Source organism: Coptis chinensis, chromosome 3, assembly GCF_015680905.1.
Source record: "Coptis chinensis isolate HL-2020 chromosome 3, ASM1568090v1, whole genome shotgun sequence".
NCBI lineage: Eukaryota > Viridiplantae > Streptophyta > Magnoliopsida > Ranunculales > Ranunculaceae > Coptis > Coptis chinensis.
In genome coordinates, this window is record NC_141458.1 from 13,998,000 (window position 1) to 14,011,631 (window position 13,632).

General features: G+C 41.2%; 1 protein-coding gene across 1 annotated transcript; it reads left to right on the forward strand.

Annotated features, from left to right (window-relative positions):
• Positions 1–12,696: 12,696 nt before the first annotated feature.
• Positions 12,697–13,409, forward strand: LOC147508096 (large ribosomal subunit protein eL39z/eL39x-like). The gene is made up of 3 exons (XM_086600689.1): positions 12,697–12,840; positions 12,933–13,036; positions 13,128–13,409. The coding sequence occupies exons 1-3, from the start codon at positions 12,838–12,840 to the stop codon at positions 13,174–13,176; spliced, it is 156 nt and encodes a 51-aa protein (XP_086456815.1). The 5' UTR covers positions 12,697–12,837; the 3' UTR covers positions 13,177–13,409.
• Positions 13,410–13,632: the final 223 nt, after the last annotated feature.

Here is a 13,632-nt window from a genome sequence, read left to right on the forward strand (position 1 = left end):
TCAAAGACTTGCTAGGAGACACTATGGAAGTCTATATAGACGACATAGTGGTCAAGAGCAAAAAAGCGGGCGATCACATCTCCCACCTGCAAGAAGCTTTTGAACGACTTCGCCAAAACAAGATGAAGCTCAACCCAGCCAAGTGCGTATTCGGAGTAGCCTCAGGCAAATTCCTAGGTTACCTCGTTTCACAAAGGCGCATTGAAGCAAACCCAGAACAGATACATGCTCTCCTAGAAATGCCAGAACCAACTACAAAGCAACAAATCCACAAGCTATCTGCATGGTTTCAGCCCTCAACATGTTCATCTCAAGAGCATCTGACAAATGTAGACCATTCTTGCAAATACTCAAAAAGGGCGCAGCATTCGCATGGACAGAACGCTTTCAACTACCTGAAAGCTTACTTATCAACACCGCTTGTCCTGTCCAAACCAGAGGAAGGAGAAACAATGGGGCTTTACCTCGCAACAACCGACTTTGCAATCAGTTCAGTTCTTTTTTGCGAGCACGAAGGAGTCGAAAAGCCAGTCTACTTCACCAGCAAGACGTTGGCAGATTCAGAAAAGCACTATTTTCCGATGGAAAGAACAACGCTTTCTTTACTCTGCTCAGCTTAGAAGTTCCGACCTTACTTCCAGTCTCACAGCATTAAGGTAATCACCGATGTACCCATCAAGCAAGTATTAAGTTTCAGCAACAAAATAGCTCGAATGGTCAAATGGGCTGAAGAACTCGAAGAGCACCACATCAAGTTCGTTCCCAGAACGTCTCGCAAAGGACAAGTCGTCGCTGATTTTTTGGCCGACTTCCACGTCGAAGACATCAACTGGGAACCTTAACCCATCACTTCACTCCACCAACCAGCTACCCCAGACACATGGTACCTCTACGTAGATGGAGCGTGCAACAACAGCGGCAGTGGACTGGGGGTTGTGTTAACTTCACCAAAAGGCACCCAACTACAAAAATCGATCAAGATCGATTTCGCAATGTCCAACAACGAAGCGGAGTACGAAGCATTGATCACAGGCCTCCTCATGGCACAGCAGCTACAAGTCCCAAAGCTCAAAGCTTACAGCGACTCCCAACTCATCGTCAAACAAATCACCAAAGAATATGTCACGAATGGAGCAAACCTGGCAAAGTACACTCAGGTCGTCAACGACCTCATCAGCTCGTTCAAAACATTCTACTTGGAACATATTCCTCGAGAGGACAACAGACATGCAGATAGCTTGGCTTTCCTAGCCTCCAAAACACAAGAAACATGTCCAACCACAGTCTACACTGACATCTTGGAACGACCTGCATACCAGAAAGAAAGTGTCAACAGCCTCACTAACTTTTAGCCTTCATCCGAAGAAGAAATCAGTCAATCTTGGATACGCCCATTTCTAAAGTACATTCTACAGAGTGAGCTCCCAACAGAGGCAAAGCAGTCTCGTGCAATCCAATTCTGAGCCCCAAGATACACAATGATCAACGGACGATTGTTCCACAAATCAGCAAGAGAACCCCACCTACGGTGCATAACTCCGAGGGAGGGACAACTCATTTTCGACGAAATCCATAAAGGTGAATGCGGCAATCATGCAGGAGCAAGATCTCTGGCACACAAAGCAATAGCCCAATGGTATTATTGGGCAGGAATGCATATAGAGGCAAAACGGTACATTCTTAAATTTCTCCAATGTCAAACATTTGGCCACAACCACCTAAGTCCAGCAAGGGAATTGATCAACATAGCCATCCCCTGGCCTTTCCACATGTGGGGGCTAGACATCATGGGACCATTCATCCCATAAAAGAAAACAGAGCTCAAATACGTCCTAGCAGCCACATACTACTTCACCAAGTGGGTTGAAGCAATCCCACTAGTCCAAGTCAAGGAAGTCAACGTCATCAACTTCATTTAGACCAACATCATCACAAGATTTGGTCTACCTCACACCCTTGTCATAGACAACGAAACCCAATTTGCTGGCACGCAAGTCAAGGTGTTCCTACAAAAATGGCGCATCACTAGAGCATTTTCTACACCTAAATATGCACAAAGCAATGGCCAAGCAGAGGCCACAAACAAGGCAATCAAAGAAAACCTCCAAAAAAAGTTGGAAAGCAAGAAAAGTCAATGGCCAGAGCAACTCAAGAACATTCTATGGGCATATAGAACCACAGCCAGGGCCAGTATCAATGAGTCTCCATTCACACTTTGCTTGGGAATAGAAGTAGTAATACCATCAGAACTCACACTCACAACCATACGTTCTGACATCATTGAGTCAGGAGACAATGACAACATCATGGCAAAAGAAGTTGATCTCCTAGAAGAACGACGAGAAACAGCTGCAATATCCCTAGCTCGGTACCACCAAACAATCCAACGATCTTACAATAAGAAGGTTGTCCCAAGATCTTTTCAAGCTGGAGACCTAGTCCTCAAAAAGACACTAGCTCCAGCTCAAAAAGACCTAGTCCTCAAAAAGACACTAGTCCTCAACATGGGAAGGCCCCTATATTGTGGACAAAGTCATTGGAAATGGCGCATACTGGCTCAAAACTCAGCTCGGTGACATGTTTCCCTGACCTTGGAATACAGCTCTTCTAAAGCGTTTTTACCAATAAGATTTTTATCTCTCCTGTACGTAAGTCATTTTGAATAGAATTTCATTCACTTTTCAAGCACTAATGCCAAATTTTGCATTACATAAGTACAATGCATATCAAACTGAGCAACCCGACCTAGGACATCACAATGTCAGGTCGTACATCCAAGGCGGAGTCTACAACGACTCAACTACAACCACGCAGTGGTTCAACTACAATCAATTCAAACAAGGTCCCCCAAAAGGACCTTAAATCAACTTAACACCAACACTAGGGTTAAGTACGATTCAACTATAATTGTCACTCAAAAGCCAATTATCAGACAAATACAACCTAAGGGGACCCCAAGTCAACTTACGACCTCACAAAGGGTTTAAGTCAGACTCAAATATAATAGCCACTCAAAGGCTAATTATATCAATCAGAAGTTATCAGGATAGACACCTAGGGACATGACGAAGCCTAGGTGTCAACTATGCAAATAGAGTAGGACGTACACAAATGTTCTACGACCTGTGGCAATCAGACGACCTATACAACATAAGTCGTCAAACAACAAAGAAAATAACAATCATATGCATGATTCAAGCCAAATTAAACAAGTAAGTAATTTTAATATCTATACTTACATACAATTTCGGTTAGATGCATGAGGCCCCCAGGTTATTAGAGGAAAATGACCTCAGCATCCCCATCAAAAGAATATAAAGTATATTAGTATCAGTATCAACTCGGTCAAAAAGAGAACATTGTTCAAACACTTCACCACATCATAAACAAATCAACCAACACAAGAAGATCAGCTAACAAGAGGAAGATTCTCCACAATCAAAGGTGATAAGAGCCTAAAACTGTAGTTTTAACCCCTTAACAATCATACTTTTTGACCAATTATGATAGTAATAAATAAGAGTTAATGCTGATTACGTGCTTTTATGTATTTCAGGCATTGAAGTCAATTATGTGTAGAAAGGTGCCACTTTGGCGAGATAAAGGAGCAAGGGTTGGTTGCTAAGAAGTTCTGTGATTAAAGGCCAAAATTCAAGGAGACAAAGCCTTTGTAAAGCCCGGTCAAAAGCTGAAAAGTCAACGCGGGCAAAAACAATGCACAAGTCAGTAGAACTTCCGAAGACCATATCTTTGAACTCAAGCCTCAGAATTGGGCCTACCTTATGTCAAAACAACTAGGTCGGAAAGAGCTTTCCAATGGTCCAAGCCTTGACCCAATCAGAGAAGTAAATGTGGACAAAAAGTCTGTTGAAGTCAAAGCTAGCTGAAATGGGCTCTGTGGACTGAAAAATTTGGGCTTTGGGCTCGATTTTCCGGCCCAAAACATGGCTCCTCAGCCTATGCACGAAAATGTGGATCTGGTCTCCTCCATTTACACACACAAGACTTAGCTCTTAAAAAAATTAGATAGATTAGGTAGAAAGTAGCCATTAAAGCTTAATTCTAGATCTAGTTTTTGAATTAATTAATTAGTTGTTATTCTTGTTTTAATTTTAGTATTGAATGATTGTTATTTAGTTTGTAGATCAATAAAATATTTAGTTCTTGATAATCTAGTTTCGTTTTCCATTAACTATTAGCTTCAATTCTTAGATTTACTTATTTGTCATTATTAGTTTAAATCAATTATTGCATAAGTAGTTCCATTTGAGTTTAAATAAGCAAAGTTTCAATCTTTTTATCATGACTTGTTTAATTGCATATGGAAATGATAGCATGATGATTCTAGGCTAAACCTCCATTAGAGTGGGTTGAAGAAGCTTTGATGAGCTTGATTTGTGTTAGTGTAGAGTAGTCCTAATTTCCATTCCATTCTAGAAACGATTAGTTCACCATGAGAATGGGTTTGATCGTTCACATGTTAGATGTTAGTTGGTAGAGATTACCATGAACAACTAGGGATTAGGAAGAACCAATTGTTCTGCGAAAGTAGTTCAATTCGGATTACGACGATTCGTCGTTAGTAAATTAAGTCGAGTTAAGGTGGAATCAATCCCCCATAATTCATTATCATAGATTCAACCCGTAGTATTTCGTAGTTGAATCCCATTATCTTGTTAGTATAAATTGCATCGTAGTATAATTCGTAAAACTCTCATTGACTTTGGTAGGATTAGTAAAACAAGAAAACAACGAGTGCTAAAAAACTAGGAGTGGAATGAATCTTCTATTCCAACTCTATTTCAATAGTATCGAGAGTAGAAATCTTTGATAAGTAATCGAGCACAAAGTTCAGTTATAGTTTTACTAGCGTTTAGAGTTTCGTCGCTTTATTCATTAGTAAAACTATTCAATTTTAACTTTTATCAAAAGGCTCCAGTGGCCCAACCTCTTCACCTACCGGACCACCAGCCGGATCAATAACACCTTCAGAAACATCCAAAGAAGGAACAACAGGAGGCACAACTGGAGGAACAGCGGGAGCAACGACTTGGTCGGATGGCAGATCAGATCGTCTACTAGGATCTACACCAATATCTGTAACAGACACTGGTGCAGCCCCACTTTCGACTGACATCTTGAGGAGCTCATACTAATTATCCACCACCTCCAGATAATCATCCACCAGAACGTAAGTGTCGCCACTTTCCACCAAGTCCACCAAGTCGTTATACTCAGTCTTGGCTCGTTCAGCAATAGCCCGTAGCTTCTTGCACTGGATGCCCATCTCCTGAACCTCCAGCTTTGCAGACTCAAGAGCGGGTTGCAACAAAGCAACCTTACCACCCAACTCTTGCACCTGAGTCCTCAACCCAGCGATCTCAGCCCTCTCCACCTGTTGTTCGGCCGCCAGCTTGCCATAAGCCTCCTTACTGGCATCCAAGTCCTTCTTTTACAGATCAGAGATACATGCCATATCCCTCAACTTCCTATACATAGCAAGAACCAGCAAAACAACAAAACAAGATCAGATTAAATCAAGATTGACAAAGCCCAAAGAAAATAAGTTTAGAATGGAAGAACACTTACAAAGCACAGCGACCGATCCATCTCCCTCAGGCTCACCTCCATGCTTTTGCCATCCAGCTTGCGCCTATCCCCATCAAGTGTAATACTATCCAGCAACGCCCCAGCCACCAACGTAGACTTAAAGCTACAATCCCCTCTCTCCACAAACTTATTCAGCCCAGTAACAACGTCCTCATACATTACCATCCTATCCAGAATAGTACTTGCACTCTTGACGCCTGGGGCCACACTCTCTGACCCCTTGCACTGCTGAGCAGCAGGCTCACCATCAGCCACCTTCTCCTTACCTCGGGCCTCAGCTACCCCAGCGTCAACAGCAAACTCAGTCAAATCCATCTTCCTCAGTGAGACCCGACCTGAAGACGTACGACCTTTGTCACACCCCGAATTTCGACAGAATTCGGAGAAACATTATTTGTTCCCGACTCTTCGATCTCCGAGGTGTGACGCACTCTCCACTTCCAAAAACTCATAAACATATTAAATATGCGGATAATTAAAAACCAATAAAAATTTTAACTTAAACAAAAGTCCTTTTCATTACAAAAATTAACAAATGAAAATGCAAATAACCTTATCTCAACTGAAAATCTATATCACCTCAAAGGAAAACAAAGCCTATCTTGAAATGCGTTTAACGCAAAACCACAAGCAAAGAACCAATCTTTTTCAACACTAAACTGTCAAGACTTATCAACTATGTTCATTTAATGAACATACCCGATAAACAAACATGCAAATCGGGTCAACATTATAAAAATCTTTGGTGTAGTAGCCCTAAACATAACATATATATATACATATACATACATTAATCCATAAGGCGAGTTAGTTCCTCCACCGAGCGCCTTTAACTCCCAACAACTAGTACGACATTCTTAACTACAATAGGTAAAGGCGGGTAGTTCCTCCACCGAGGCTTTAACTTCCAACAACTAATACAACATACTATAATGATAATAAAAGGCATTTAGTTCCTCCCATTTATATTTTAGGTTCTAACTAAACTACTAACCAGCCAAACATATATAATCATCTATCTAAAGATATATCATTAACCAACATATTACCATAATTATATTAATTAAGGCTTTCTTTGTGTGTCCCTAAAATTCGCGTCGTATCTATATCTTACCTAGTTTCTCTGGCTACCACAATCGCTTCCCAACGCCGAACATGTACATCCACATGCCTCCCCTCACATAATGAACCACTCCGTGCGTAACTACCCTGAGCGGGATGCCGCACACTACGTAACCCTCACACGGAAGCCATTATGCAAGTACTACCACTATTCGGCATAAAATATCGCGTGTCTCGTTCTATTTTGCGAACGGAATAATCAAGCCACTATTCGGCTACGCCAGAAGGGCCATTCAGATTCACTGAAACGCCAGAAGGGCCAATCACATTACTTACGCCGAAGGCCATTCAGATTCAGCGAAACGCCGGAAGGGCCAATCAAATTACTTACGCCCGAAGGCCATTCAGATTCACCTGAAGCGCCCGGAAGGGCCAATCAAATTGCACCCGCCATTGGGGCAAATCACATGAGTTGTGATAGCTAGGTTCTAGGATTTTCGTTACGTAATTTATTCAGGTGTCATACATTAATGACTCATAATAATTCCACTATATCACGTGCAGGTCAAATACCTTATTGCACTAAACCACAATATTTAGAAATATCTCAATTATATCTCATAACCACTTTCATTCTTTCACGTGCCAATATATTATTGCACTAAGCCACAATCCTGTGGGAAATATCCACAAATATTATACTACCTCATAGTAGCATCTCACATATAAAATAATAGAGTGTTTATACATTTATTTCTTCAAAACTATTGCATTTAATATATATATCCCAACATATTATATAATGTCACAATATCAACGTCAAATCTTAATTAGATAATGACAACCAAATTTATACAAGCTTCCACAGCATTTTAGTATTGGATTTGTCCATACAATTTACAACATAAAATGTAGCACAATTAAACAGTCCACAGTCCACAATCAAAGCCCAATATATATATGCTTTACACACTACTCACGTCAAATTTTAATTAGATAATGACAAACAACGTTATATAATCTTCGACAATATTTTATTATTATATTTGTCTATATTCTTAAATATGAGAAAAACTGGAAAAAGTCAACATTCCACAGTCAACGGTCAAAGTCAACAGTCAAAGGTCACAGTCAACTGTTAATGGTCAAAGTCAACAGTCAATGGTCAAAGTCAACGGTTAATGGTCAAAGTCAACGGTCAATGGTCAAAGTCAAACTGTCGTTTCCATGTTCGACAGGTTTAGGGTCATAGCCATGGTTCATGGCTAAGGGCAATGTGCATGGTTTATGGGCTCATGGCTAAGGTCATGGTTCGGACCCACTAGCCAAGCCCAAACCTTAGAACTCGAAAGTCTAAATGTTGAAAGACCCATTTGGATCTCTATTAAGCCCTATGGGCTGGCCCCAAACAATATTAGAAACTGGCCCCAAAACTTAAACTGAATTGGCCCAAAACACAAGATTAATCCGGCCCAACCACTAATTAGTGTTTAGGCCCAAAAATGGAAATCAGAACCGGCCCAACCAAAACACAATTAAAACGGCCCCCAACAAGAAATAGAACCTACCAACATAAAATTAAAGTTTTGGCCCAACTAAACAAAAGGTTTAGGCCCAAAGCCCAACCAAAATAAACTTGTACTAGTGAGATGGGGAGCGCTGGATGGATCTCTCCTGTCATCTCCTTCACCACCACCGGTTGCCAAAGTCGGCCACCCCAACCTCTACTCCTCCGCCCATTTCATCCTAACGGTTTCAATCCCCATAACAACCCCTACCTCTTTAATAAAAGCTAAAACTCCATTCTTGAATTTAAAATCTTCAACCCAAAACTGGATCTAGAAACTTCTCGCCGCCATTAACGGCTGGTTCAAGCTTCCACCACCCCCCATTTGCATCCCTTACACACTACATTAGCCACCCACCATCGTCCAACCCAACACCACCACAGTTCATTTAATCAAATCCCCTGGCGATTCTCTGGCCGCCATTAACAACCGTTCAGGCTTCCAATAGCCTAGTAAACCAACAAGCCCAAGTCGATATCCCAACCTCAATTAATCCTCATAATCCAACTAGGACAATAGCCACATAACCTACCAAACAAACAGCAAAAAAAGTAGGCACCACAAATTCGAGCTCGCGCTGTTCAAAGCTTGAAGCGAGCTTCAATGACCACTAACAATCGATTCTAAACTCACTTTAGTAACCCAACCCCACAACACAAGTAAATATAATCATAACTGTTCAAATAAAAATGGGCGATTCCTTCTTTGTTGGACTCATGACGCCGCTATTGGACGACCACGAGTTCCAGCGGTTCGCTAATAACTCAAAACAATATACGCATATATAATAACTAGTTTAATAGTAACGAGACATGACGAAGAAGAATGAACGATAAAATTGTTTTTGTATACCGGTGAAGTAGGAAAATTAACTACTCACCTTAATCCCAAGCACCACGAATCGTCGCGCTCCACCCTCCAGCAAACGAGCCGCCTCTATTTTTATTATATTTTATTTTCTAAGAACCCTATTCTCTAGAACAATGTGATTATATACTTGGGTTTGAAACCCAAGCCCAACACAGACTCGGGCCCAAAAACCAGGCCCACGTATCCCAAACCCAATCCGATCCAATTTTAAATAAATAAATAAATAAATAATTAATTAATAAATATGTATTTTAAATACGGGCGTTACAACCTTCACTAGCCACAGGTCGTTCCCCAGCATCAGAACGGGACCTCTTCGCCCCCTCCGACTCAACCAACGGGCGCCTTTTCAGATTAGTTTTTCCAGAACGGTGGGAGCATCACCTTCCCACCAAAGACTACCTACCAGCCCGGCAACACTTCCAACACCCGCACCTCCAGAGGAAAAACAGTTGGATGTAGAAGGATCTGCATCACCAGAGGAGAAGCGATTAGATGTAGAACATCCCCCATCCCCCAGCTCAGAATGTTGGGATGCCAAACGATTTGCGTCACCCAACTCAGAACGTCTGGATTGCGTCGCCCCTCCAGCCATCCCTCCGCCCGGACTATCGGCAGCTCCTCGGTCATCCTTCCCCCTGGAAGCGGCTATCCCCGACTCCACGGCCGTTTGGCTCCGAAATAGGTGCTTTCTTCTGGCTCTCCCTTTCCATGGCAGAATCTGAGCTAGAATCAGAGATAGCAACCACTGCCTTGCGAGCCCTAGCCTTTTGCTCCAGCTTCTTCAAGTTGATCTTCTCTCCTCCGTGCCTCTTAAAGTAATGCGCAACCTCCCCTAACAATTCTTGTTTCTCCTCCATGCTCAAACAAGCAAACCTTTCAATCACACCGGCCTTCGTACGAAAACGAATAGAAATCTCTGCAAAAACAAAACAAATACATCATAACGTCCAAATCACAATATCCATACACACTATACGACCTATAACCAATGACCTACCAGCATTCTGTACAACACGGTTTTCAATCTCCAAACCAGGAGGACAATATCTACCCACAGCCAACAACGGCTTACGCCCCCATTCCTTCTTACTCACCCCCACAATAACAGGAGACTTCCCCTTATAAACATGAAAACTGAAATTCATAGCACCCGACCTCCTCACAACAAAGTGCTCCATCACATCTGATAAACGGATGTTATAACCCTTATCATTCAACAAATCCAATACAGGAGAATTCTCCAACTGTTCCCTGCAAAGTGACAAGGGGCTTTCCCCAAAAAATTCAACACTTCCACAGTAAGGCAGGAAAAAGGCAACCTCATCCCAGCCTTCAACTGCCCATAACAAACAACTACTCTTCCACCCCAAGGAACGTAGTCATTACTATACAAATTCCTCTCCCCAGCCAAGTCGTACATAGCCAAGCCGACCTCCGCCCAACCAAACTCCTCCCTCAAAGTGGCATAGCAATCCTCCGACTTAGGCTTCCTCACATCCACCGTCTCCAACAACGAAGACGATGAAGCATTATCACCACTACAAACCCTCTCCTCAACTTCTTCATCACTACTGTTCTCTCTCTCCATTCATCAACCTCCACCTCACCACTCAAGCTATCACTGGTAGCAGACATTACGAGATCTAAAATTAACAAAAGAGGAAAATTTGCAAGATCAAAAGACGCACCTGATACTGAAGAAGGAAAAAGGTTATATTTTTCTCTATTTTCTTTTTCTTTCGCTATGGGTTTCTTTCTCTTTGTCTAGAATGAAAACTGAGCAAATGAAATCCTAAAGTCAAAAACTCCTCAACTGCCCAACAACCTCGAGAACCCCCCAAAAACGTTTCGTGTTCCCAAAACCTAAATCATTACTCGCCCACAAATCGCTGTAAATTCGGGCCCACAAATCCAGCCCAAACAGTTCCCACACATTCTCCAAAACCTAAATTCAAAACAAAACAGCTGTCAGACACGTGTTTTCCAACTTTACTTTTTAACCGTTCTTTCTCCACACAACAACTGTCCCAAAGAACGGATAAAAAATAAAGGGAGCTGTGTAAGTACCCTCCGTTCCACACTACAGTACACGTGTCCACATAACAGGTTGTCCTCCTTCAAGTCGTCCAACACCATCAGACTGTACCCAACGACCCAACACCCAGGTCGTCCAAAGCACCAATTACAGCCATTTATGGAAGGATATCAACTAGCACAATCTCGGAGCTCAATCAACGCCACAATCAAGGAGACATTAACTTTGTAACAATAGAGTAATGGCGAATCATCAAGATAGCACACAAGGTGGATCTACAATTCATAACGGTCCAAGCACGCATCTATAAATAGAGAGAGAGATGAACTATGTAAGGCTTGATTCAAGTTTACCCCGAAAAACTTGATACGTAGGCAACTCTTATCCCAAGAAGAGTGCAGCTATTCCCTATCATTCAAATCATCAGGTCGTTGTCCAATAAACACTACCTCTACATAATCTAAACATGATGAGCCATCATCAGTGTCTACCAAGTGATAACAATTGAACAAAAGATTAAGATAAGGAAGAAACAACTAAGAAGTTATCACTTATGAGAACTCGTAGTTTTTCTTTACCCCATTTTGGACTCTCATTCGTTTGACAATTGAGTAATTGATTGACGCACATATAGGGGTGATTATTTTGCCCTCAAGCCCTCAACTCGGCCCTAAAAAATGTGTCTCAAAACCCTCAAAAGTTGGCCCTCACAGATTTGAGGGGCGGGCAAGGGTCTAGGTTCTGGAGCATGGGCCCGCCCCTCATTTGGCCCTTCCAAGTCCTCACTTGGCCCTCATACGTTTTCTTGTTTTTTTACATTATATTTATGTATTATACTATAATTATCTAAATTGTATAAAAAAAAAATCCTTAAATTAGTTTTCAATAGGAAATAAATTAGAACATAACATAATATGCGCTTTTGTAATTGATTTAATGATATGTATATAAGTCATACATAAAAACAAATCCAACTTAACAACATAGTTAAGTATGAAAAATGTAGATGCTTTAAGAATATCATCTCTATCTCTATTTTTTTTTTTTTTTTTTTTTGGGTCTAAAGACATAAGAATTAGTTTTGTATACTTAGTTAAAATTGATGTTCATAATCAAAATATGATAAAAATAAATAAAAAATCACAAAAAAAAAAGTAAACTAGTAAAATATAATTAGACCGGGCCCGACCCGGCCCTCATTTGGCCCTAAAAAATGAGGGTCGAGGGGTGGGTTAAGGGCTTGAGTTTTCATACTTGACCCTACGCAACCCGTCCCTCAATACAAAATAGGGGCGGACTGACCCGGCCCTCAATCATAAGGGCTTTTATGATTTGAGGGACGGGCTAGTCCGGCCCGGCCCTTTTATCACCCCTACGGCACATACATGACTAGCCTGAGTAAGTAAGGGGTGTCAAAATTTTGGTCTTCCCATATTGGACCACAAAATTAAGTCCAAAAGAGCTTTTAGCGTCTCAGGGGGCCCATCTTTCGTGTATTAGAGAGGGACCATGAAGAACTCAGTGGCCCAGGACCAAACAAGCTCACGTGCCACTCTCGTTGATCTGAACTATAAATATATCTCCAGAACGAAACCGAAGTAGCTAGGGTTTCATTTTTTGGCTTCAGATTAGGGTTTTCACACTCTCTCAAAACTCTCTGCCCCCCGAACTGCACCTCAAGCTTTCACAATGGTAATTCTCTCTCTTTCTCTCTCTCTCTCTCTCTCTCTACTCTCTCTCTCTCGGATTAAAGGAAATATTTCATTTACTTATATTTTTTACAGCCGTCACACAAATCATTCATGATAAAGAAGAAGCTAGCTAAGAAGATGAGGCAGAACAGGCCTATTCCTCACTGGATCCGTATGCGTACTGATAGCACCATCAGGTTTTATTTCTTTATTTTCACCCCACTCAAATCTTTTTTTTTTTCTCCTACTTTTAGCTGACTCGCATTTTTTTTATTGTTTATAATTTAGGTACAACGCAAAGCGTAGGCACTGGCGCCGAACAAAGCTTGGATTCTAAACTGCTCTTGTTGTTGTTGAGTTGAGAGTGGGTTGGTTTTATGGCAATGGTTTCATCTTAAAAACAAATGAAATGGGATTTCAGTTTTGTTTTGTAATGTGGTAACTCTTTACTTATTTAGAGTCCAGCTTTTTTAAGTATGTTTTATTTCTTTTGTGTTGGAGATTAGTTTATCTGTTCAGATGATAATGAATTGAGAGTCGATTGGTATTAAAATGTGTTTTCTGGATTGATTATCAGGTTATTGATTTCCAATGCTTGTTAATTACTAGTTATTATGCTGCTTCCGAATTTGTTTTACAGTGTTTATATGAATTGTGACTTTATACGAATATCATTTTCATTGTGTTGCCTTCTGCAAATACCCATGCTTAAATGTTTCATTTGGAATCATAATCTAACTGACGGATGGAAAGGAGTTGTTAGGCTGTCAGTGTATAGAATGAGTGGTTGTCA

Coding starts and splice junctions, on each gene's coding strand:
- LOC147508096 (XM_086600689.1), top strand. Junction 13,037..13,127: donor CGTACTGATAGCACCATCAG/GTTTTATTTCTT, acceptor TTTATAATTTAG/GTACAACGCAAAGCGTAGGC.